This window comes from Pseudocercospora fijiensis, assembly GCF_000340215.1.
Source record: "Pseudocercospora fijiensis CIRAD86 unplaced genomic scaffold MYCFIscaffold_17, whole genome shotgun sequence".
NCBI lineage: Eukaryota > Fungi > Ascomycota > Dothideomycetes > Mycosphaerellales > Mycosphaerellaceae > Pseudocercospora > Pseudocercospora fijiensis.
In genome coordinates, this window is record NW_006921548.1 from 341585 (window position 1) to 364603 (window position 23019).

Consider the following 23019-nt stretch of genomic DNA (forward strand, 5'->3'; position numbering starts at 1 on the left):
GATAATTAGATGCTATACTTTAATATAGTTAGCATAGTAGATAACACACCTTTACTAACTAAATAGCTAGCCGATACGGAAGGCCGACTACTTAAATACCTATTCTAACCTAGCAAAGCATTATACGTAATAGCTCGCCGCTCCGCTCGTCTATTGCTACCGAGGCAGCTTATACTTAAGCAGATATATAAAGTATTTAGATACCTAGGTGCTAAAAGGGCAGAAGAGCTAGTTAATAGGGTTAATAGTATAAAGCGGGATTACACACATAGAAATAAGGTACTAAGGATACTACTTTGTCTAGTGTATATATAAGCAAAGGGCAAAAAGCTTATTTCGAGGAGACTAAGGCACTATAATATGTCGATACTTACTCTATATAGACATATCGCAGCCGATTTGATATAGCTAGATATAGCCTATAACGGTAATTAGTATCTGTTTTATGCTCATAATCTAAATACTAGCCTTCATTTTACCTAGACTATTAATAATCGGACCGATAATACCTTGCTTTAATACTAGACTTAGCTAGTAACCTTTATCCGCAGTATTAGTAGGGACATTATTTGCCTTTTATTAGACAACGAGGGAGGCATTAATAGCTTTAAATTCCGGTCCTACCTACGCGATAATTACACTACGTAGAGGCTAATAGCACCGTATACCTTAGAGTAAGACCCTGCTAAGCGAGTAGGCCGCACTATTATTAAGGTAGCGCGAGCGCTAATAATCTATATAGGTTTTCTATACTAACTATAGCTAAAAGTAGTATACGCTGCTACTTTTCTTATTAACCGGTTACTAAGGTTACGAATAGCCGACTTTGTAATAAGAACACTATATAAGATTAGTACTAGACATAAGCCTAATATAGCTTATATCTATTAATTTGGATCGCAAGCTTATCTATTAATCTATAGCATAGAGGCAGTTAATAGTAAGCGGAAGGCTATACTACTAAATACTATAAAAGTAGCATTACGCATATACATTAGATACCTCTATAGATACGAAGGACACTCTATCTATCGGATTTAGGTGCCTTTACGGATAACGGTGCTACGTATAAGAGATATTGTATTTAATAAGACTAGGTTCTATAATAGACATAACGCTAACCTAGGCGTTACTATAACTAACTAAGAACTGGCTTAATTTAGTAATCTCGAAGAGCTATAAGCACTAGCCTCGAAGCATTAATTTAACGATTTTCGAGAGGCATACGACACACTACTAGACCTAGTACGGTTTAGAGCTAAGGGGGTAGAAACACTAACAGGACCTAGCCGGCTTATAATAGTCGACCCTATAAGGCTAGCAGCTAAGCCTATTAGACAACAACTACCTCCGCAAACACCGACACTACTAACTAAGCTACAGCTCGTATAGGTGCCGAAGAGGCTACGTATAGATCTTACTAATTAGAGATTATATAAGCCTAAATTAGAGGAAGTACCTATTAACTAATAGGACTTTTTAATTAACTTACGCGAAGCACTACCGCCGCGTAATAATATACTAAATAGATTAGTAGACCTAACCATTAATTAGCAACCTAAGACTAAGAATAATACTAGCAATTATAGCCCTACTAACAATATAGACGTACTAGGTTACGTAGACGACATAGACATAAACCTACTACGAGTAGAGCTAGCTAAATTGCTAATGCTAATTAAAGTAGCTAATGTTTCTTATCGTTACTTACTAAACATAGGAGGGCCGCATTATCGAGCTAATAATCCGAACAAACGACAACGAACGGCCGCTATCTACCGAGCCGGCCGTTACTATATTAGCAATCGAGAACAAGCAAGAAACCTCCTATTATTTAATAGCCTATACTTGTTAGTAGAATACGAAGCTCGATTAACATACGTATTAAGCGCATTAAATAGTTAAGCAGACGACAATCCGGATCCGCTACCGCCGCTTCTACGAGACGAGTACGGTCTAAACCTTACCCCGAAGGTGTTAGACCTACCTATAGAGCTACGCAACTAGCGCTAGGTATTAAAGAGCCGGTTTAAAGAGCATTAGATATATGCTATAAGAGTAGAATTTAATAAGGCCTTAAAAATAGGTATATTTAAATAGGTAGATATAGAGGAACTAATAGATAAGGATAATACATACCTTCTGCCTCTTACCTAGGTGTTTAAATACAAAAGTAATGCTAATAGACGGCTAGTTAAGTTTAGGGCTAGAGTGTATATAAGAGGGGACCTGCAGAAGAACACCTATTTAGATACCTATGCCTTAATACTAGCCGCACGAGTATTCCGTACACTAATAGCTATTACTACTAGCTTTAACTTAGAGGCAGAGTAGATAGACGCGGTTAACGCCTTCTTAAATACTAGCCTGCTATACATACTATATTTAAAGCTACTAGAAGGCTTTAAATAGAAAGGAAAGGTACTATAGCTGCTCTAGGCACTCTATAGTCTTTAAGAGTTACTAAGGTTGTAGTATAATTACCTTACTACGACCCTAGAAAACAAGCTTAGTATACAGCTAGTAGACAACGTTAACTGCTTATATACTAATCTAGATAAGCAGGTCTTTATCTTCTTCTATATAGATAATATTGTCCTACTATATTACCGCTAATACAAGTAGAAAGCTATAGATCTAAAGCAACGACTTATAAAGGAATACGAGCTTAACGACCTAGGCAAGCTCTCTTAGTTTCTAGGGATTGAAGTTATACGAGACCGCGCTACTAAGCAGCTCTAGTTGTTATAGAAGACGTATGCTAAGAAAATAGCTTAGCGGTATAGAATTAATACTAGAACTAGACGAAGAGCCGACTTACTATTGCTAACTAGATACGAGCCCTACGAGAAAGCCGATAGTAAGAAGGCCTTATAATACCTAGATTTAATAGTAGTACTAGCCTATTAAAGCCGTATAGGATTACTTAACTTCGTAGCGGTTTAAACAAGGCCGGACATCGCTAAGGCAGTATTATTGCTGTCTAAGGCCCTATAAAACCCTCGATAGGAAGACATAGCGGCTATAAATTAGTATATTAAATACCTCCTACAAACGAAGGACCTATGCTTAGAATACTATGCCGACGGACTAACAATTACTACGCATTCTAGCTATTAGTTGAACGAGTTCTACGGAGCTTCCGATGCCTTATATAGTAACTATAAAGGCACTAGACAGTTATTAGAGGGGTAGTTATTTAGTCTGTTTAATAGCCTAGTCGACTAGAAGGCAGTACGATAGTTAACCGTTACTAAATCTACGACTAAGGCTAAGTTGCTAGCCGCATTACATGCAGGCTTAGAACTAATCTAGTAGAAGCGCTTCTTCCTTAATATTAGCCTTACTTTAGATGCCCCTCCTATATTATATTGCGATAATATATAGACTATTCGTATTATTAAGGCTAATGCTAGCAAACTAGACACTAAGCTAAGGCATATAGATATCTACTAGTACTAGCTCCGCTAAGAACATAAGGCAGGTCGAATACAGTACGAATACCTAGCTATATAGGACATGCTAGCCGATAGACTAACTAAACTCTATAGTCTATAGAACTAGAAGAGGTTCATTTAGCAGCTTAGACTAACTATACTACCCTTAAAGAAGGGTTAACTAGACTAATAAACTAAATTAATTAGAGACCTGTCTGCGAAATAGCGCTAGCAAAAGTGTCTAACACGATAACGACTACTAATTAGAATAGCGTAGACAACCTTACTTGCGGGGTGCGCTGCCTATATTATTACTTCGAGCCTTACTTCCGTTAACTAACTAGAGCCCGCTACGCTTTACTAAGTAATAACTGCGATAGTATAGTAGTATAATTAGAGGTAGCGTCTCTATTTTATACTACGAATCCTAACTAATTAGATTAAAGTAAGTAAAGCACATTTATCTAATCCTTTACTTGTCTTAATTAGACGCTACCTAAGCGAGACCTATTAATAACCGATAATGTAATATAGACGGCACAATTTACTAACACAATCCGAACTAGCGTAGCTATTTAAAAAGGATTAGTCCGTACTTTAACTACGTAGGAAGAAAACAGTTCTTAGTAACAAGGGCCGTATATAAAGGTGCACAGACCTCCTCGGGGGTTTTCCGCAGTCTAGATTATATAACGATATCCTTCGGGGTAATCGGGGTATAAAATGAGACTCTCTTATATATAGTGTGGATTTAAAACTAGCTTTTTGTTATTTTAATAAAGCATTATATAAGAAGAAGAAAAAATCAGTTTTTTCTTTTGTTTTTATATAAAGAAGCATTAACTACCTTGCCTAAATAGGAACACTCTTTTAGCTAAGGTAAGGGGGTGTGTAACGTATAAGCTGAGGTTGTGTAACTCTTAGCATCTTGCGTGACTCTTAGCGAAGCTAGGGAAATATCAACACCTGTTCTTAACACTTTTTTAAATAGAATCAGTCAATTAGAACTACTACAAGACACACCCCTAAAAGCAGTGTTACAATGTGACTAATAAGAGGGCGCGTGACCCAGTTCAGATAATCCAGACAACATACACTCCTTCTCCGATGCTATCGTCTGCAATACTGTCATAATATCGATCTTGGTTGCTTCAAAATACCGTCTTTATCTTCGACCTCCTCGTAGCAGTTGAGTTCAGTTATACACGCATCAATGGATCTTGCGACCCAAGCTTGACCTTGCTCACAAATATTCTCGAATATGATAATGCTTGGCCGGATCCTTGTGTGTTTGTGCTTCTTCTTCCGCTTGACTACCTCGGTTGTCAAGGCAAAAGAGCTGAATGAAACTTGGGCGACACGTCTTCTCAAGTCCGCTGCGGAAGTAGTCATGAGTCTGACTCTCGCAGCCGACGAAAGTGCAATCCCAGTCGCTTGGGTGATGCAATGCTCTGGAAGGGCCGCTAGATCGCTTTAGCATGTCCGTCGAACTGGTCACCATTCCAAAACATCCAGGTGTATCGCAATACCGGCGCTGGTCTGATTGTACCGGTGCAATTCGATCGTGCGGAAGACAGTGTCAGTGCCGGGATGCGGGCCTTCAGTTCCTACAACGGGTGTTGCCCGAATGGATGCACTGTCTTCCTAGCGCGGATGGCATGTTCTGAATCGTCCGACAGTCACAGCCTGCCATTGCTATCGATATGCGAAGACATTTATTAGGAAGGACTAACCTCTGCAAACGAAGCTCGACAGCCTAAGCGGATCCAAACCGGATGCTGTGGTGTCCAGCTGTGACCCAAAGTCGAATTGCCAGCTGCAGTCCTGTGATGCAGACAGGCCAAGAAGATCTGCATGTGCCTTACTGCTAGCGCATTGTGTGCGGAGCTTAGTGAGGGTCTGTTATGGAGACGGAAGAACAACTCGTCTGTATATTCTCGCGCCTCGCCGCCCAGGCCCACCACTCGTGATACGAAGCATCTTGCATAGGTAAATCCTCAAAAGCTGCACAATCATTGAACCAGGAGGACGACGGTCGAAATGCAGACAGCAACTAGGCTTTTGAGGGAGGTCGAAGCTTATTGCCGTCCCTTCCGATTAGCACAAGCCTGGCCCATTGTGTAGATGAATCATTCCACCTTCCGCATTGCTTTAGACTCTCTATGCTAGCGGGATATGGAACATTAATCAATCCAAATGAGGACCATTTTACCATACAGATAGCAAATTGACTGGAGAAATTCAAGAGGCCGTGAAAAGCCTGACTAAGTCTGATATGAGGCCCGATGAGAAGGAGCTGTTGCTGACGGTGGAATTGGGAGGGGTGGGACGATGACTTCAAAAGGACGAGATGAATTCTGAGGTACTTGGATTTGGCTTTGCTGAGTCTCAACTGCCTTCTGGTGTGCATTTTTTTGACTTCTGGGTGTATGAAGAAGGCAGACCCATTAACCGGACCGGCTTTTGAGGAACTCCAAGTCTCTGGAAGGTGTAGAAGAGCTTTTTCGTAAGGCGGCGAGGAGCTGAGGAATGTAGCTATCGCTCCAATATCCCGAGGTCATAGCGCCTTTGTGAGGTGGTATGTGGGTGCAAATCGGGTTGCTGAGCAAATGAGGGTCGCCCTCGGGGCGCTAGAGGGTTCTTGATCTTCTCCCTAGAAGTTGTGGAGTCATCCCTGGGATCGCGCCTGCGCTTCATTGGCGTCGTGCTAGCAGAAAGTCGGAGTGATCAGTCTCCATCGATGTGTATGATCTGAGAGTCTTGAAGCTGCGGTGTAGTAGAGTGAGTGATTGTAAGCTGATGGAAGTTCGCATTTCTCGATGAAAGCTGCATAAAGGCGTCGATAAGGTTCGCTGAGGGTGCGTGGTTGTCCTCTAGATTCTCTGTCTTCTGGGTGTCGTTGTCTAAGAGGCTGAGTCAATGTCATCGCATGGATCTGCCGAGTCGGACAAATTTGAGAAATGCAATGCTGTGCGCTCCTCCGGATCATCTTCACTGTTCCTGAAGTATGTCGAGGCCATCTCCCCAGCTCTCTTTGCTGCGAACTGCCGGATACTTGAAGCAGCACCTTGGCTTGACGAAACACAAGGTCCAGTGTGATGCAGTGTTCTGCAAAATACAGGCTATGGTTGAAGTCTGACTGCTTCTGTGGTCGGACCGCCCAATTCGCAATTCCGAGTCGATGATATGCTGTTGCTGTTGACGAGCATCTGAGTGCGATTGCTGGCTCGGGGTCAGGCATGGCCATGCAGGCCATTCCGGTCTGGTCATATAGGCGATAGATGAGATCCGCGCTGGGCAGGGCTACGGTGCCATAATCGATCCGCGGTGCTGAGGAGCAGCTGGTACAATATGCAGCCCCGTGAGGTTGCGAGAAACTTCCTCCCGAGTGAACCAGACGTTGGAGCCCCGATGCGTCATACTGGTCTCCGCTGCTCTGCCAAAATTGCATGAACGGTGGCTCTCCAGCGTCCTGCGGGTCCTCGGCACTTACAGAGCCGATCTCGTTGACTTTGTATTCGGATGGCACTGTGTTCAATGCGGATATTGCTGCCGATACTGCCGACGCTGACACCCACATTCCCGGCTGCAAGGACCCGATCATGCCGTCGACAGCGCTCGGAGGCTTACCCTGGTATTCTCGAGCCGGTACCTGGAGCACTCTTGCAACGATTGCAGGCGTAATTCGGTGCAGGTCGGTCGTGGAGCTTGCAAATGCTGCCAGACCAAATGGATTGGCTTCAGGACGGGCAAGCACCGGGATGAGTGCAGGCGTCGACATATCGGGCTCGTGAGCAGTTGAAAGCTGTATCATCAGATCCGACGATGCAAGGAGAGTCAGCGGTATTGACGGTAGCTTTTGATCGCAGGACTTAAGGCCGGGCTCGGCGAGCATGGAAATGGGTGCAGGCGTCACCCTGCCCGGCTGGTGAGTATCTGAAAGCTGGAACGTCAAATCCAATGATGCAGGGAGTGTCGGCGTGATTGGCAGAAGCTCCTGATGGCAGGACTTGAGGGCAGGCTCCGTGAGGATGGAAGTGAGTATAGGCATAGTCGTTTCCGGCTGGTGACCGTACGATGATCGTGTCGCAAGGTTGGAAGGAGCAGGGCGAGTCGGTGCGACCGCCAGTGATTTGTGATGCAGTGACCCAGGATCAGCAGAGGCAGAGGCAGAGGCACGCGGTGGAGAGCCTTGGATGTCATTCATCGAGATGGGACGTGGGCGATTGGTGTTCATCTGCCTGGAATGCAAATGAGTGGTCCTCATCAGTTGGCTCAAGTCCCGGAGTATGAGGCCGCTCGAAACTGTCTGGGCGATGCTCAGCGTCAGCGTCAGCGTTAGCCTCGTCGTTAGAGTCGGAGTCAGAGTCAACCTCTCGTGTCTCATTTCATTTTCACTCTTCGGGGTATGACAGCGAGAGACCGGTACGCTCGCGACCGTGATGCGCCGTATCTTGTACTCGGGGGTGATGGCCAAAGACCCAGCGCGTCTCATGGAACCAAGCCTCGCTCCGGTGTCTTCACCGTCGACTGCTCCGCGTCCCTTCTTCTCTATGAATTCCTTCTCCGCCTGAAAATGCCGAGTCTCGACCATGATGCTGGTGTCTTCCTCAACCATTTCCCTGCCAGAATCAGTTTCTATCTCGTCTTCTGTATCATCGTTACTGTGCTCGCCGCTGTTGCTCTCATGACCATGTGGAGTGCGCTTGACCGCAATGTTCCACAAGAGGTGGCTTCATCGCAACAACAGTCTTGGGCAATGTTGCAGCAGGTTTTTCTGCATCATTGGATTTCGTCACAGGTCAAACTTTCTCCTTGTGTGCTCTGAATGCTGCCAGGCACATGAGATAGTGGGTATGCCAGGGAGATACGAGATACGCATTACGCCATTCCGGTGATGAGTGGCGGGATGTGATGCGGCGGCGGCCGCGCGCTTATCGCTGATCTTGAACGTGTAGCAGGCGGACATGGAGGGCTTCTCGATGAATGTCGTAGGCCTGATTCCCGCAGTCTCTTGCACTACTGATGACCGGTATCTGAGGCGGTGGGGTTGAGATTGATACCTTCAAGACTTCGGTGCCCGAAGTCGTGGAAGGGTCTGCGGTGGAAATGTACGTCGTGTTCAAGGCTCTGCAGGTATGTTCTTGCTCACTGTCGATTCACTGGTGAATCCTTCATCGAGCGGCTGCGAGCGGCACACCTATGGGGACAATGTGTCATTGAGGAACTGGCCAGGTAGTTCTCGTCCTTGCCCAGTCGTTTCCGTCGTCGCACAGCTGCAACATCTTCGATGGACAAGTCGTTTCTGCCTGCGGCAGGTGGATTAACTTCCAACTCATGCGGCGTAGGAAAGGATGCTGATGTTCCAGGCCTACTCTTTCACCATTCCTCTCCGATCACTGTCGATGCAGCCAGGGCCTGCTGTCCAGCTGTTCTCCGTTAGCCTCCGGAATGCTGAAGAGTTCGAGTGTACAGTCTGCAGAAATTGGGTTTACCTGATGGTGTTGCCCGTAGCTCAGCGCGAACAATGTGCACGACACTGTCCTCTCTTCGTCAGCGAACGTGTAGTGGCCCTGGCCCTGCTCGAAGCATAGCGTCGACTTATCCAGATGAGAGCGGTAGCGCTGATGTGTCCAAAGAAAGGAGGAGATGTGCCTTTGGGTGCGCTGCCAGCGAACACATCTGAATGACATATGCCCGTCGCCACCATCTTTACCAGCAGTTCAGTTTGGATGCTGAGGTGTGAGAAGCCGAAGTCAAGGCGGAGGCGGAAAAGGTCAAGTGTACTGTACATGCAGGGGATCATGTCCACGCCGGCAAAAGCTATTTTGCAGGTACCTAGCCTAATGTAGACAAGTGCGTGCACGGACGATTTACAGTGTACTTAGACCTAATTTAGCATACCTAAGCATCGCGTTGCTTACTAATTCGAATCGCTAGCTATAGTAACGGTTAGGGTTAAGAAGAAGGCATTTCTAGAGGCTATCGATCGAGTAGATATATAAGACTACTAGAACTAATTGCTATAACCTATATACTAATAACTACGAGGGTATAGCACTAGCTACTACTACTATAGCTACTAGTAACCTCCGTAGAGCGGAGCTATCGATACTAGCGGAGCTATAGAACCTAGCGGAGCTATAGAACCTAGTATATACTATTGCGAGTAAGTAAATACCTATTAATTTAATAGCGGCGGAGCGCCTCTAAATATCGTAGATTAAGTCGCTACTAGAGCCTATCTTAGCGTAGGTTAAGAGCTATAGAACTAGATAAACTATTACTAAGAGTAAGGCATTATCGGCTCTATACGAGCCGGTTATTATTATTATTGTCGACTAAGTACTAAAGCGGCTCTTTAAATGCTAGCTAGATCGTTGCTAATAAAGCCGTATCGCTCTATAGGCGTATAGATAAGCGGAGCTATCGCTCTTAGCGGTTGTATTGCTATACGAGGTTACTAAGTAGATACTCTCGTACGACTAGTACTACGGCCTCTTCGAGAAGCCGGATTCGATCGATCTACGTATTCGAAGCTAGAGGGTTCTCGCTAGTTAGTACGTATATTCCTTTTACGTCGTTTGTTTAGTAGGTTAGATAGCTCTTAAACCGGCCTCTTAACTTCGATAATAGCCCTTACTAGCGCCGCGGCTTTGTCGATATACTAGTACCTATCGAAGTATATATAGGGGTTAAATTCGATAAAGCTATTAGCCTTAATAGTGTCGATAATCGTATACTTATAGATAATACCCTATGCCTTACGGAAGCAGCCTAAGCATTAAGAGCGCTATTTGCCTAGCTCCTTAGTAAGCTTAGCTATCTCTTCGTATGCTAATTTAAGTTAATTAAGGGCTTTCTATAAGGCCTTCCTATATACCTTTATATTAACCTTAGCAAACTCGGGTCTACGTAGTGCTATAGGTATACCCTTCCGCTCTTAGCCTATTCGTACCTTAATCTCTAAGTGCCTAATTAACTACTATAGCTTTAGCTTAAGGAACAGCGTAAGGATATTATAGCGCCTACTAGCAAGCTACCTCTTTATAGTTAGACCCCGAAGTAGTTTAGGTTACGAACTATAAAACGTATATAGTTTGGTTTCTTAGCGGCAAACTAGCTCCCTAGTTCCGGGTTGGTTTTTCTAAACTATATAGATTCCTAGTTAGAACTAGAGACTATATCGGTTTTATTACAAATATACTCTTATCCGACTGCCGGCTACTATTGCCGGCTACAATAGTAACTAGGTTATATTTAGGTCGCTCGTAGATGCCCTAACTATAGGCATTGCCGTTAATAGGTCGTAGTAGCGAGAGACTATATTATAGCTATCCTAGCTATAGGGCAGTATAGTAAGTCTTACTATTCTTATACTCTGCGCTTTGTATACGTATTATAGATCTTAACGTCTTCGGATAGTAGGTAAATCCGGAATACGGACTATTATAGCTAGTAGGAATATTAAGAGGAGGAGGAGAAAGCTATAATCTCTATTTACGCCTTTTATTATAAGCATACTCCTACCCGACTACCGGCTACTATTGACGGCTATTATAGTAACTAGATTACATTTACCCCGCCTACGATTGCCTTAATAATAGCGATTGTCGTTACTAGGTCGTAGTTGCCGTTACTAGGGCGTAGTTACTATTACTAGGGCGTAGTTACCGTAGTTGCAAAAGCTTACCTAGATAACGTTACGTAGGTAGTAACAATTAGGGCTTCGCGATATTCTTATATCTTTTACCTTCTTCCTCTTCTATATCTATAATAACTATCGACGCTACGCCCTCCCCTCTCCCCCCTTCGCCCCCTCCTCCTTAAAATAGTAAGAGAGAAGCGCGCCGCGCGCTAAATAGAAGATAGTAAAGAACGCGAGTTTATTTTGCCTTAGTATCTAAAAAAAAGCGTAAGACTAAAGAGGAGTACTCTATAAACAAAAATTCTATATAAGATCGCGAGAGGAAGGACAATATAGACGAGGATAAAAGAGCTAAGGATAAGAGAAGGAAGGCGCGTAACGAGGTATTCTATCGATAGCTAGCGCCTATTAAAAAGAGCGAAGGTTAGAAGTAGAAGACAAGCTAAGAGAAGGCTTAATTTTTAAAGGAGGAAAGAATTACGGCTAGTTTTCGAGGAGCAATTTCTACTAGCGTAAGTTAATATAGCCGGCATATATAGCCGGTAGCGTAGCCGGTATCCTTTCTCGAAATCGGTAACTAATACTATTTAAACCTATTCCTACTACCTCTATCGATACGACCGATAATAACGGAGATGTTTAGATAGCCGAGAGTAGTAATGCTAGACTTTAGAATGCTACGTAAGAGCTTATTGCTACGAATAACGGGACTGAAAAAAGTAAGAAGATACTATACGTCGATCTGTTTATAGGCGTAGTCTTAAGGCCTAACGCTATAGACGACAAAGGCTAGGAGTAGATTAAGTATAGCGAAAGCGACGAGGCGCTAGTAAAGGGCTAAGGCATAAGTCCTATTAATCTAGATAATTATCGTTAAAGCTACTACGAAAAGCTTGCGAAGATTAGAATTAAGGCTAGTCGTCTTTATATCCTTAATATAGAGTAGAGATTTCTTTATAAGTATTAGAGGGACGCTTTTATAAGTATAAAGGAAAAATATCTTACGATTAATAATATAGAGGCTAGATATCTTAAGGCGGCGAAGGTATTACTAGAGGTAGAGGACGTAAAAGTAAGTGTTTTATAGCCGGCAGCTATAGCCGGTAGCTATAGCCGGCAGCTATAGCCGGCAGCTATAGCCGGCATTCGTAGCTAGTAGATACTAATAGTCGAATAGAAAGCGATTTCCGAGGGAAGAGTACTATTGCTATATAAAATCTTTACTCCGGTAGAGAGGGCTTATATCCGGAATCTAAGCTGCTAGTAGGATAGTTTCCCGTTAGATTTCTCTCGACCTCTATATAAGGTTCCTAGTAATTACCTACTTTAGTAATACGGCTTTATCTTAACTACTCCGCAGTCGCCTAATAAAGCTCGTTCGCTCTTTAAGGTCTTTACTAAGAAGCGGAGGGAATTCGAGAACTAGGATTAGTTAAAGGAGGTATTAGTTAGATTTAGGTTTCGTAGTTAGATTCGGCCCGAGCATTTGCTTATCGAGTGTCTTCTACTAAAGGAGGAAGGATTAAGACTAAAAACAAGCTCGATTGCTATAGTAGCTCTATTCCGTTAGTAGGAGAGAACCGTAGTATAAAAGGGAAAAATTCGGGTAGCTAGGGTAGCTAGGAAAAAATTAAGTAGTTAGGGTAGCTAGGGTAGCTAGGAAACAAAAAAAGGTAGCTATATACTTGCTGCCTAGCTATTCCTAACGATAAGATACTATAAAAGAAAGGGTGTTTCCCTATAACTACTAGTATATATCTACTACTCTTAACCTCTCCGTATAAAACTTTAAATTATGCCGAACGATATTATATATACACTAGGCGCTATACTAGGAAGAGTAACTACGAGACGATAGGCGAGACAGTCTAGTATACGAACTAGATCGCAACGACGTCGAGACGAGGCTATATACTTACCTTCGAGCCTATTGAGTACTAGACGACGATTAAGGCTAGATTTATCCTCTTCGCAACCTAGTAGTAGGATTTCGTTATAGGGTACTACCGTCCGGTCCTTACCTTTATAGAGTCTAAGAAGAAGGTTATTCGGAGAGACACGAATATTAAGTATTAACCCGGATATCTTCGAAAAGGCTAGCTAGGCGTATCTTTAGAAACCCGAGTATACCGAGCAGTTTAATTAATAGGTCTATAAGATATAGTTCCCTTTTTACTTACGTTTAAGGGCGTATAAACTACGGAAGTACTCGATACGATAGGGTAGCAAGGATCGAACGGACATATTCTAGAAATTTTTTACGGAGGGGGCATTATACCGTAATACGAGTTCGTGTCTAAAAGGTTAACTAGTAATTGTCTATAAATTCTATAGTTCGATCTTAAAATACCCGAAGCTAGGGGATAGGAATTTATCGCCTACTAACTATCTCCGTTCTAAACGGTATCGGGAATCTTAAAGGGAGGTAAGGGTTAAGGTAGATACGGCGTTCGAGAAAGAGGTACGTCTTCTAAATATACCGGCCGTAGCTACCGGTAATAGCTGCCGGCTATAGCTACCGGCTATAGCTACTAGCTATAGCTAGAGGGTCCTTAACTTAACCCTATAAATACTACTAATTTTTATAGGCTACGTAGAAGGAAGCTTAAGTATTAAAGGCTTCCGATTTCTCCCCCGAAGATTTTAAGCAACTAGTAAACGAAATGTTAGCTATAAACGGTCTTCCGGAAGACTTCTTCGAAAGGGATTCTATATAGAAGACATACCTATATCTTATAAAGTACCCCCCTACATTTCTAAGCGCGACTACGTAGCGTACTATATTCGAGAAGAATAAAGAGGCTACGTTAGACGACATTCGGGAGATTCTCCGTAATACTCGCCGAGTAGCTATTACTATAAATAGCTAGTTAAGCCGGACTATAAGGGCCTCCTTCCTCTCTATTATACTATACTTTATTAATTCGGATTAGAAACTCTAGGAAATGCTAATCGGATTCCTAGAAATTCTAGGTTCCTATACCGGTTAGGATATAGCGAAGCTTGTCTATACGGTAATAGATAGGGTTAGCGTAACTACGAAACTAATCTCGATTACTATAGACAACGCTAGTAATAATCGAACATTATATAAGGCGTTATATATACTATCTATTTACATTTGTCTTCGAAATAACTAATAGTACCGATAGGGTCGACTATATAGACGAGATTACAAGGTCTATAATCTAGCTTAATCTACCTAATATTAAGCTTACTACGATTTCGGATACGTACGACCCGGAAGATAATAAGGACTATTAGATAAGAAACCCTAACGGCCTTATAGAATAGGAGCCGATATTAGTAGTTACATCCCTACGGAAGTTTCCCTACCTCGCTTATATAGTTTAAATCGCGATCCGAGCCCTTTTTAAGACGCTTAAAATTATATTATCTAACGACGACTAACAAAAGGTCCTAGATAAGGGTAAAGTAAAGTCGAGAGTCGAGAAACTCGTTACGGCAATAAAATAGGATAAGGTAGAGAGCCTCGCTCTCGTTTTGTATAAGGTATAACCTTTATCCGTAGCTAGCACCTATAGCCGGCACCTATAGCCGGCAATCTAGGATAGTATTAACCCTCTTTTTCTAACTTCGTCGTCTAGCAATCTATACGAACTCGAGCTTATAGAGATATAACCGATTCGAGGCTATTTAAAAGACCCTTATCGAGCGCCCTAAAGTCGATGCCTAGAATATCGTATAGAATAAGCGATAGTAAAAGCGGCCTCCTTAGCGCCTACTCCGTTTTACCTAAGATATTAAAACCCGATTCGATTCGACTTTCTATATACTTACGAGGGGATATACTTTACGTACCGCTCTCGAGCTCTATTAGAATACTAAGGGTATTAAGTAGCTCGCGCTTATACCCGCCGAATAGCGCTAAGTAGAGTATCTCGTAGATATTAGCAAACATTACGTAAAGGTTACTACTACGATTAGAAGAACCCGAGGACCGACGATCTACCTTATCTTTACGTACTATAACTAGCTCTTTAATTAGCTTAAAGAACTCGCGGCTAAGCTAGCTAAGAAGAGCGTCCCTTAGAAAGTAGCTATAACGAAAGCTATAGAGGCTTCCTATACTAAGCTAGATAAATATTATAGTGCTACCTTCGAGTCGTTCGGGGAGCTCTACGGCGTTACGTACTTACTAAACCTAGTTAAAAAGGATATATACTAGTAGAAGGAGGAATAGAAGGATAATAAGGTATAGCCTAAGCGATATTAGGAGGTTCTAGAAAAGATGTTTAGTAGGCGTCGGAAAGAAACTAGTCTAAATGCAGGTCGTATTAGGAAAAGGAAGGCTAAGAAGGCTCCGATATCCTATCTATTTAGTAGGTAGGAAGTAGAGGTAGAAGAGCAAGTTAGTTCTATACTAAATAAAGAAGAGTTCGATCTCTATTAGAGCGTAGGTAAGTGCTAAACTTATAGGCTCGGAAAGAGGGCTAATAATCTCTAAATCTTACCGGTCTTTAAGACGAATTCGGAGACGATATTCTCGCTATATAGTAGCGGTTAGAGCCTAAGTTTCTAACGATAGCTTCGATCGCTCGGGACGTCCTCGCTATTCCGAGCGTAAGTATAGGCTATAAGAGATCTTTTAGTATCGCTCGTTACTAAGGCCGGTTTAATCGAATATACTCGTCTACTACCTTCGAATCTATTATAGTATTCCGATACTACCTCCTCTATTAGAGTCGCTAAGGCAAGATACTATATATCTTATTAAAGGAGCTTATCGACTAATTAGAAAAGCTTAAGATCGAAGAAACCTAGGAGTGCGAAGAGAATGCGAAATTTAGTCTAAGCGAGACCCTTATTAGCGATAACGAAGAGGAAGAGGGCGGAAGTAGAAGGCGACTACGGGTCGAGAAGTAGAAGCGTATATAGGCTAAGGGCGACTTAAAGTAGGCGAAGCGTTTATATAGAAGGAAATATAGCCGGTAGGTATAGCCGGTAAATAGCTATATTTACTAGAGTTTCTATATATAACCGACCTATATAGTCGGTATATATAGCCGGCGTATATAGCCGGCGTATATAGCCGGCGTATATAGCCGGCGTATATAGCCGGTATACGTTCTTAATATGTTTTGAATTCTTAAATAGAGTAGTTGCTATAGTAACCTACCCCGCTCGCCTACTACTATTTCTAAGTCTCTATTCGCTCTTCCTTTCCTTCTTCCCTTTCCCTATCTTCTAAAATACAAATATACCTTACGGATTCGGCTCTTCGGGCCTTGCTAAGTCGGCCGCCTCCTCTCTCTATAGCGACTATACTAATTACGAATCTAACGAGGGCCTACTAAACCGGTTTAATAGAAGACTATTTAGTTCGGAAGGTAAGAGGCACTTAATGTCTCTTTACGATTAAAGGCTTAGAGATTTTCTAGGTGCTACCGGTATGCCCTCGTCGCCCGAATATATATAAAGATACCTTAAGAACTTAGAAAAGAGCAAGGGTAAAGGACGCTAAGTATAGGAAGACTATAGCGAGAACGAGATATCGGAAGAGGAGGACTATTCGTAGTATATATAAAGGAAGGGGGTTCCTCGTAAAATAGTATCGAAAAACAAGGCGGCTTCGGCTAAAGTAGGAAAAAAAAGTAGGCGGACGAAGACTATCGCGAAGAAGAGTTATTCTTCTATAAGGAAAAAGGGCAAACGCCGGCGCTTTAAACTAAGTACTATTGCCCTTCGCGAGATCCGGAAATTCTAAGAAAAAAAGGGGACTAAGCTTTTAATCCTTAAGGCTCCTTTCTAGCGACTCGTCTAAGAAATTATATTAGATTTTAAGTCCGGTATACGATTTACGGCTAAGGCGATTAGTACTCTTTAGGAAGCTACGGAGGCATTTCTTATAACCGAGTTAGAGCTTTCTAACCTTCTTACTATCTATACGAAGCGGGTTACTCTTTAATAAAGAGATATATAGCTTCTAGCTAAGATTCGGCGTCGATTTATAGCGGAATAATTAGGATTTGTATTTAGTAACTAGACTAATCGCTTACCCGGCGAACGGCCCCTCTCGGGGCGTAAGCCCTTAACCTTCGATGCCTTCTCCTTCTCCTTCTTTATTAATCGCATTGCTAGAGAATATCTATACTACGGTAGGCTTCCCTAGATAGGCCGGCTTTTTAGTAGGAGGAGGCTTCTTTCTATATCCTTTTGCCGGCTATATATGCCGGCTATACCTCTTATTTCAACTCCGCGCCCTACTTAGATCTAGGCTACGAAGTAGGAATTCTCTAGTAGGAACGCCGAGAATCTAGTATTCTAAAAGTATGTATTCTAGACATTTCCTATCTATTTTATCTTCTAGCCGGTTAGTCTAGTAGTATAATTCTTAGCTATAAAAGACATAGTTGCTAAGTACGCTAAAGGAGTCCCCGCTCCCCGAGCTATACTACCCTAGGTCCCGAGAACTCTAAGGCGCTATAATCGATAGGGTCTAAGAGGTCGTAGGTTCAATTCCTATACTAGTTATTTCTTTTTTTATAATTTTTGATTATCTACTAACAGTATTGCTAAGTAGAATTTACTAGATTCTCGCTATAAAGCGAGTCGCCGTTTTACTATATAGCGGATAGGTATTTCTATTTCTAGTCGAGAAAGCCGGTTCGGAATTTAATCGAACTACTAAAAAATACCTATATTATAGTAGGCTACCTTTATTACGCCGACTATTTACTAAAAGGAGGGTTTCGCCGTTTTCCTATACCGGCTATAGGTGCCGGCTATATTTTAAAGTTTGCCGTTCCTACCTCTTTTAGCCGTGCCTACCTTCTTTGCTTATTATAACGTTACTCTACTACAGGCTTACGCGAAGCTTACTTAGTTGCTTAGCGATACCGCGTTACTACCCCTCTTGCTATATATAATCTTTGTATCGATACTTATACTTCTACGCTCTATATCTACTACCTCTACTATACCTCCGCTCCGCGCGCGCCTTTCTATACCTTCGTAACGTACCTTTTTACTAATTCGACGACTTTTATAATAGCTAATCTACTCGACTAAATTTAGAAGGGTCGTAAGAAGGGACCTACCGCTACTTAGGGTCGTAATATAACTAGACTTAGTAGAAAGAGTACTATATATTTACGTAAGATAGCCGCTACCGCTACCGGTCGCGCTAGTTAAAAGTAGACTACGGGTAAGGCTCCGCGTAAGACGACGGCGGGCAAGACGACGGCGGGTAAGACTCCGCGTAAGACGACGACGAGTGCTTCTACTACTAGTAGTAATAATCGTAGTAACCGTCGATAGCGCTTAGGAAGTAAGTTTTCTCTATAGCCGGTAGTATAGCCGGTAGTATAGCCGGTAGCGTAGCCGGCATCTTTACTCCTTTTTACTAATCCTTCTTTAGCCGTAGCCCTTCGTAAGATTCGGAGGTATTAGAAGGGTAACTAGCTCCTTGTTCCGAAAGCTCCCTTCTAGCGACTTGTTCGCGAAATCGCCGTCTTCTATTAAGCCGATCTTCGCTTTTAGAGATCCGTAATCGAGGCCCTTTAGGAGGCTATAGAAGCCTACCTAATTCGCATCTTCGAATATATGTTTCTCTTCTACCTCTTTTCGAACTATACTAATGCTATTTTAGCTGTCTAGCTTATAGCTATTTACGCTAAGCGCATTACGATAATATAGAAGGATTTTATCGCCCTCGATCGGATTCTTACTAGCTAGAATGTCTTTATTCGCTAAGGTAATAGGTAGCGTAGTTGTTCTTAGTGTCCTCTATAAGCGTTTCTATACGCAAAATATAGCGCTATATAGCGCGCTCTATATGCTCTTTAGGCATATATATATAGTATAATATGCTTTCTTAGGCGTATAGAATTAAAGTCTTCGGAAATTCTATTAGTACTAGTCTTATAAAGGGCATGCTTCAAGTGTTAGAAACCGATAAATTCTATAGTTCGAACTAGCTAATCCTATAGTTTCTTAGCAAACCGAACTAAACCAACCTAGAATTTTAGCTTAGTAAACCAACCTAACCCAACCCGAACTACTGCGGCGTCTATTTATAGTTAAGTAAGCGCCTTCGGCTCTAGAAGTAACTAACTGTCCGTAGAAAGGAAATTTACGCTACTAGAAGCAGTAGACTAGCTTATACTTATAGCTCTAGTATTTACGTAGGATATAAGCTCGGAGGGTTATAAAGTAAGGGTTCTCGTAGTTTGCTATCTACTAGTCCTTAGTATTAAATTCTTCCTTAGTCTTAGTATAGATATAGGCACGGAAGTTGTTAACAAACGTAGTATAGTCCGGGTCGTCTTGCTACTCGTTCTTGCTAGTCTCTTTATTAAGAACCTACTTCTATAGCATTAGCTTCCGTACCTAAGCCTAGACATTCTTAAAGATATACTAGGCGTAGATAAGAGCCGGTATACGAGGGTATACTACGTCTAGTGCGTTTATACAACTACGGTCTCGATTAGTAACCTATAGGTTAGGTAGAGGTAGATCCTACTTACTATATATAGACTTGAAGTTCTTAGTAAACTACGTAAACGCAGTTTCATCCTCGTTGCCTATAATATAGTATCTAAGGGGGATTGTGTCTCCGGCTCTAGTACTAGACACGATATTAAGCAATAGCTAATTGTACTTATTCGTCTTATATATATTATCGATAATAATGTAGTCCGGATAGAGCTTATATAACTCGGCTATTTAAGGGCTAATTACGAGCAATTTGTCAAGTTTGCCGTTACTTAGATTAACCTCCTTCTTAAAGTAGAAACCTAGCTTAGTTAGCTGCTTAAATAGGGCCTCCGGAGTAGTTAAATTACCCTATATAGCCTTCCGTACCTAAAGCCTTACATTCTAAAGGTCCTTAACGATTTGAATGCCTATAGATAGTATATTATAAGTAAGAGGGTTAAGTTAAGAATAGAAGAAATGAGTAATAGTTAACCGGCCGAAACTCGGCCGGTTAACTTCGTAGAATTCGACTTATAATCTTCGCTTTCTATAAACCTATATAACGTCGTATATATACTCGTATTAGCATTTAGATTATCGACAATAGCCTTCCGTATAGCCTTATTACGCTAGCGCCGACGGTGACTCGCGAAGTCGCGCGTAGAATCCGCTAGACCGTAGTTATACGAGCTAACCTACCTCTCGACCTACTATCGACCGTCTAGCTTCGTTAAATCTACAGCTTTAATAGTAAGGCGCACTTTGTACCTATAGCGCTTAGAAGTAGCTCCTTTCCTCTTCGTCTTAGCACTCTTATCGGTCGGTTTACTAGCTCTCGTATACTATATCTAGCGACTAATAATCTTGCCGCGAAGTTGTAGGTTAAGCGCTCGCGATTTAGTCGTAGATTTAACGTAGAGGTTATACCGCGCCTTCGTAGTATACGCGTAGACCGTACGCTTATACGCCGCTATAGAATAATAGGTATCGACTAGCACTAGATCTAGTAGCGCTACGGCCTCCTTATTATTATCTCTATTATTATTATCTCTATTATTATTATCTCTATTATTATTATCTCTATTATTATTATCTCTATTATTATTATCTCTATTATTATTATCTCTATTATTATTATCTCTATTATTATTATCTCTATTATTATTATCTCTATTATTATCTCCGACCTTAACTTCCTTATTCTCGACTTAAGATACTAATTGCTAAGTAGTCCGTACGCTACCCTCGCGACTCTCGCTAACCTTACGATCTTCGTCTTCTTTCCGCGCCTACCGCTCTAATTCGTACTTACGACGCTCCTTATCGTTTAAATCGTTTAAATCGACCTCTTCGTCTTTATCCTTACTAAAACTACTATCTCTAGTAGGACTATCTCTTACGATTCTTAGATCTCCGAGGTCTTAAGTGTCTTAGAAGAAATCGCTAGTTTCTAGTACGGAAGACTTATAAAGAGCCTAAGAAGCCGACAATACTATAAGAATAATACCCGAGAAGCGCTATACTATTAAGTTATAAAGAATATAAGAATTTGCTATACTACGAAGTCGAATACGCGACGCGCCGAGCGCCTAGTAGTACGCTATACTATTCTTAGCTAGTTTATAGTATTAAAGGCACTATACCTAGGGCGGATAGGGCATACCTAGTTTAGCTAGGTACCTGCAAAATAGTATAGAGGTACCTATAAAATAGCTTTTGCCGTCTACGCCGGGTGCCGCTAAGCTATACCGTACCGTGCCGTGCCTTGCCGTACCGTAACGCCTCCCTATTATAAATCGTGCTAAGGATGCAACTAATTATCGGATTAACAACTATATAACTATACAAAGAAGGATTAGGAGCCTACTATAGAAACTATAGTTAATATACCTATTATGCGTCCCTCCTCTTAGCATAGGTTAGCTAATAGTATTAGCTAACTAGCATATTACCTAACTAAACTATAACACTCCCCCTTAGGTAGAGATAATATGCTACTTAGATTAGACACTTTAAATCTAGGCTTAGAGCTTCACTTTATCTTCTAACTGTCTTTAGATACTAGACTATATCTGCTTTATATGCAGCTTTATATACTATACTACTTATACGCGCTTATATTATATTGTCTTATACGCGCTTATATTACATTATTTGCTAATTGGTTTGCTTTGGAGTAATGTCCTTAGTCGTAATTGTAGGGTTAGTAGGCGCCTATAAAAGACACTTAAACTTAACTAGACAACCTAAACTTTTGTAATCCACTCTTTAGCAATCCCTTAAGTACTAGTAGCCTCCGCTAGAATTTCTATTTTTACTAAAACTTTTCAAGTCTAATAGCTAGCCGAGACTTTATTCTAGCGATAATTCTTTACCCTAGCCTAGGGAGTATAGCGAGTAGTATAGGTAGTAGTAGCAGTAGTAGCGGTAGTAATAATCTAAATAAGAATCGGCACCCTTCGCGTTGTAATAAGCTCTAGCTTGTAGAGAATAGTAAGTATTACTATCGGAGTTTTCTCTTTTCCGACAATTTGCTAACTAGGCGTAGTCCTTAAGGAAGTTTAGTTAACTATCGCGATTCTTTAGAGAATTATCTAGTGCTTAACTAATATTAGTCCGGAGCAGACTCCGCCTTAGCTACGCAACGTTAATGTTAGGCATTTTATTACGAGCTAGGATAATGCTCGGCTGTTCCTAAGTATGCCTCTACGCCTACGTAAGGCGGCTAAGGCATTCAATTTAGGTTCAAAATCGAATGTTAACTACTTGCCTACCGCGCTTATATATACGGCTAGTGCTAGACGCGTATACACTAGTAATAGCTAGTGCGGTCCTTATAAGCAGTTAAAGGGTCCGTACTTAGAGTGTATAACTCTAAGTTATCGAATTAATAGCTAGGATGTTGTTTTCCTAAAGGGCGCTTATACTAACTATACTAGCCTAAATTATTATAGTTAATGCGAGTTCTCTAGTAAGTTAGATCTAGTCTTATACATTTTTTAAAGCAAAAAACACTAACTCTTTTATTAGGTTACGTCTCTCGGCTACGCTCTAATACGAATCGTTAGACGCCTATAGTGCCTCTACCGCCTCGCAATCCGGGGAGTAGAGTAGGTACTAATTAGCGTCGTCTGTACGTACTAGTCCCGTCTAGTATCGATTAGAGTACTCCTTAAGGCGCCTAAATAGTAGCAAATTTGCTGCTATAGTAGGCAAATGCTTATGCCTAGGCTACTACTTAGGGACGTAGTCGTAAGCTAGGTTCTAGGTTGTCTACTAGTCCTAGCTCGACTCGTAATTCTAGTCGTTCTTAGAGGGGTTTTTCTAATTACGAAGATAGTAATGCTAAGATAGGTAGCTAATTAGGGAGATTTGGTTTTTCTAGTAGGTAGAGAGCTATAATGTGTGTTTTTGATTTTAAAATAGGCTAGGTAGTCTAGATTGGTAAAAGCCTTATAGCATTAGAGAGCTTCTAACTCTTAAGGGCTAGGGTAT

The 23019-nt window shown here is 41.8% G+C and overlaps 2 protein-coding genes across 2 annotated transcripts; one reads left to right on the plus strand and one right to left on the minus strand.

Moving 5' to 3' along the window:
- Nucleotides 1-5712: 5712 nt before the first annotated feature.
- MYCFIDRAFT_180363 (uncharacterized protein) lies at nt 5713-6271 on the plus strand (the record flags this gene model as incomplete). Its single annotated transcript, XM_007934166.1, has 7 exons — nt 5713-5760; nt 5788-5841; nt 5873-5925; nt 5965-6019; nt 6052-6167; nt 6194-6208; nt 6244-6271. The coding sequence occupies 7 exons, from the start codon at nt 5713-5715 to the stop codon at nt 6269-6271; spliced, it is 369 nt and encodes a 122-aa protein (XP_007932357.1).
- A 69-nt stretch (nt 6272-6340) lies between these two features.
- Nucleotides 6341-9243, minus strand: MYCFIDRAFT_180364 (uncharacterized protein; the record flags this gene model as incomplete). The annotated part of the gene is made up of 8 exons (XM_007934167.1): nt 6341-6469; nt 6505-8119; nt 8149-8214; nt 8237-8434; nt 8461-8565; nt 8590-8808; nt 8838-8951; nt 8978-9243. 8 exons carry the CDS (start codon nt 9241-9243, stop codon nt 6341-6343), a joined length of 2712 nt encoding a protein of 903 aa, XP_007932358.1.
- Nucleotides 9244-23019: the final 13776 nt, after the last annotated feature.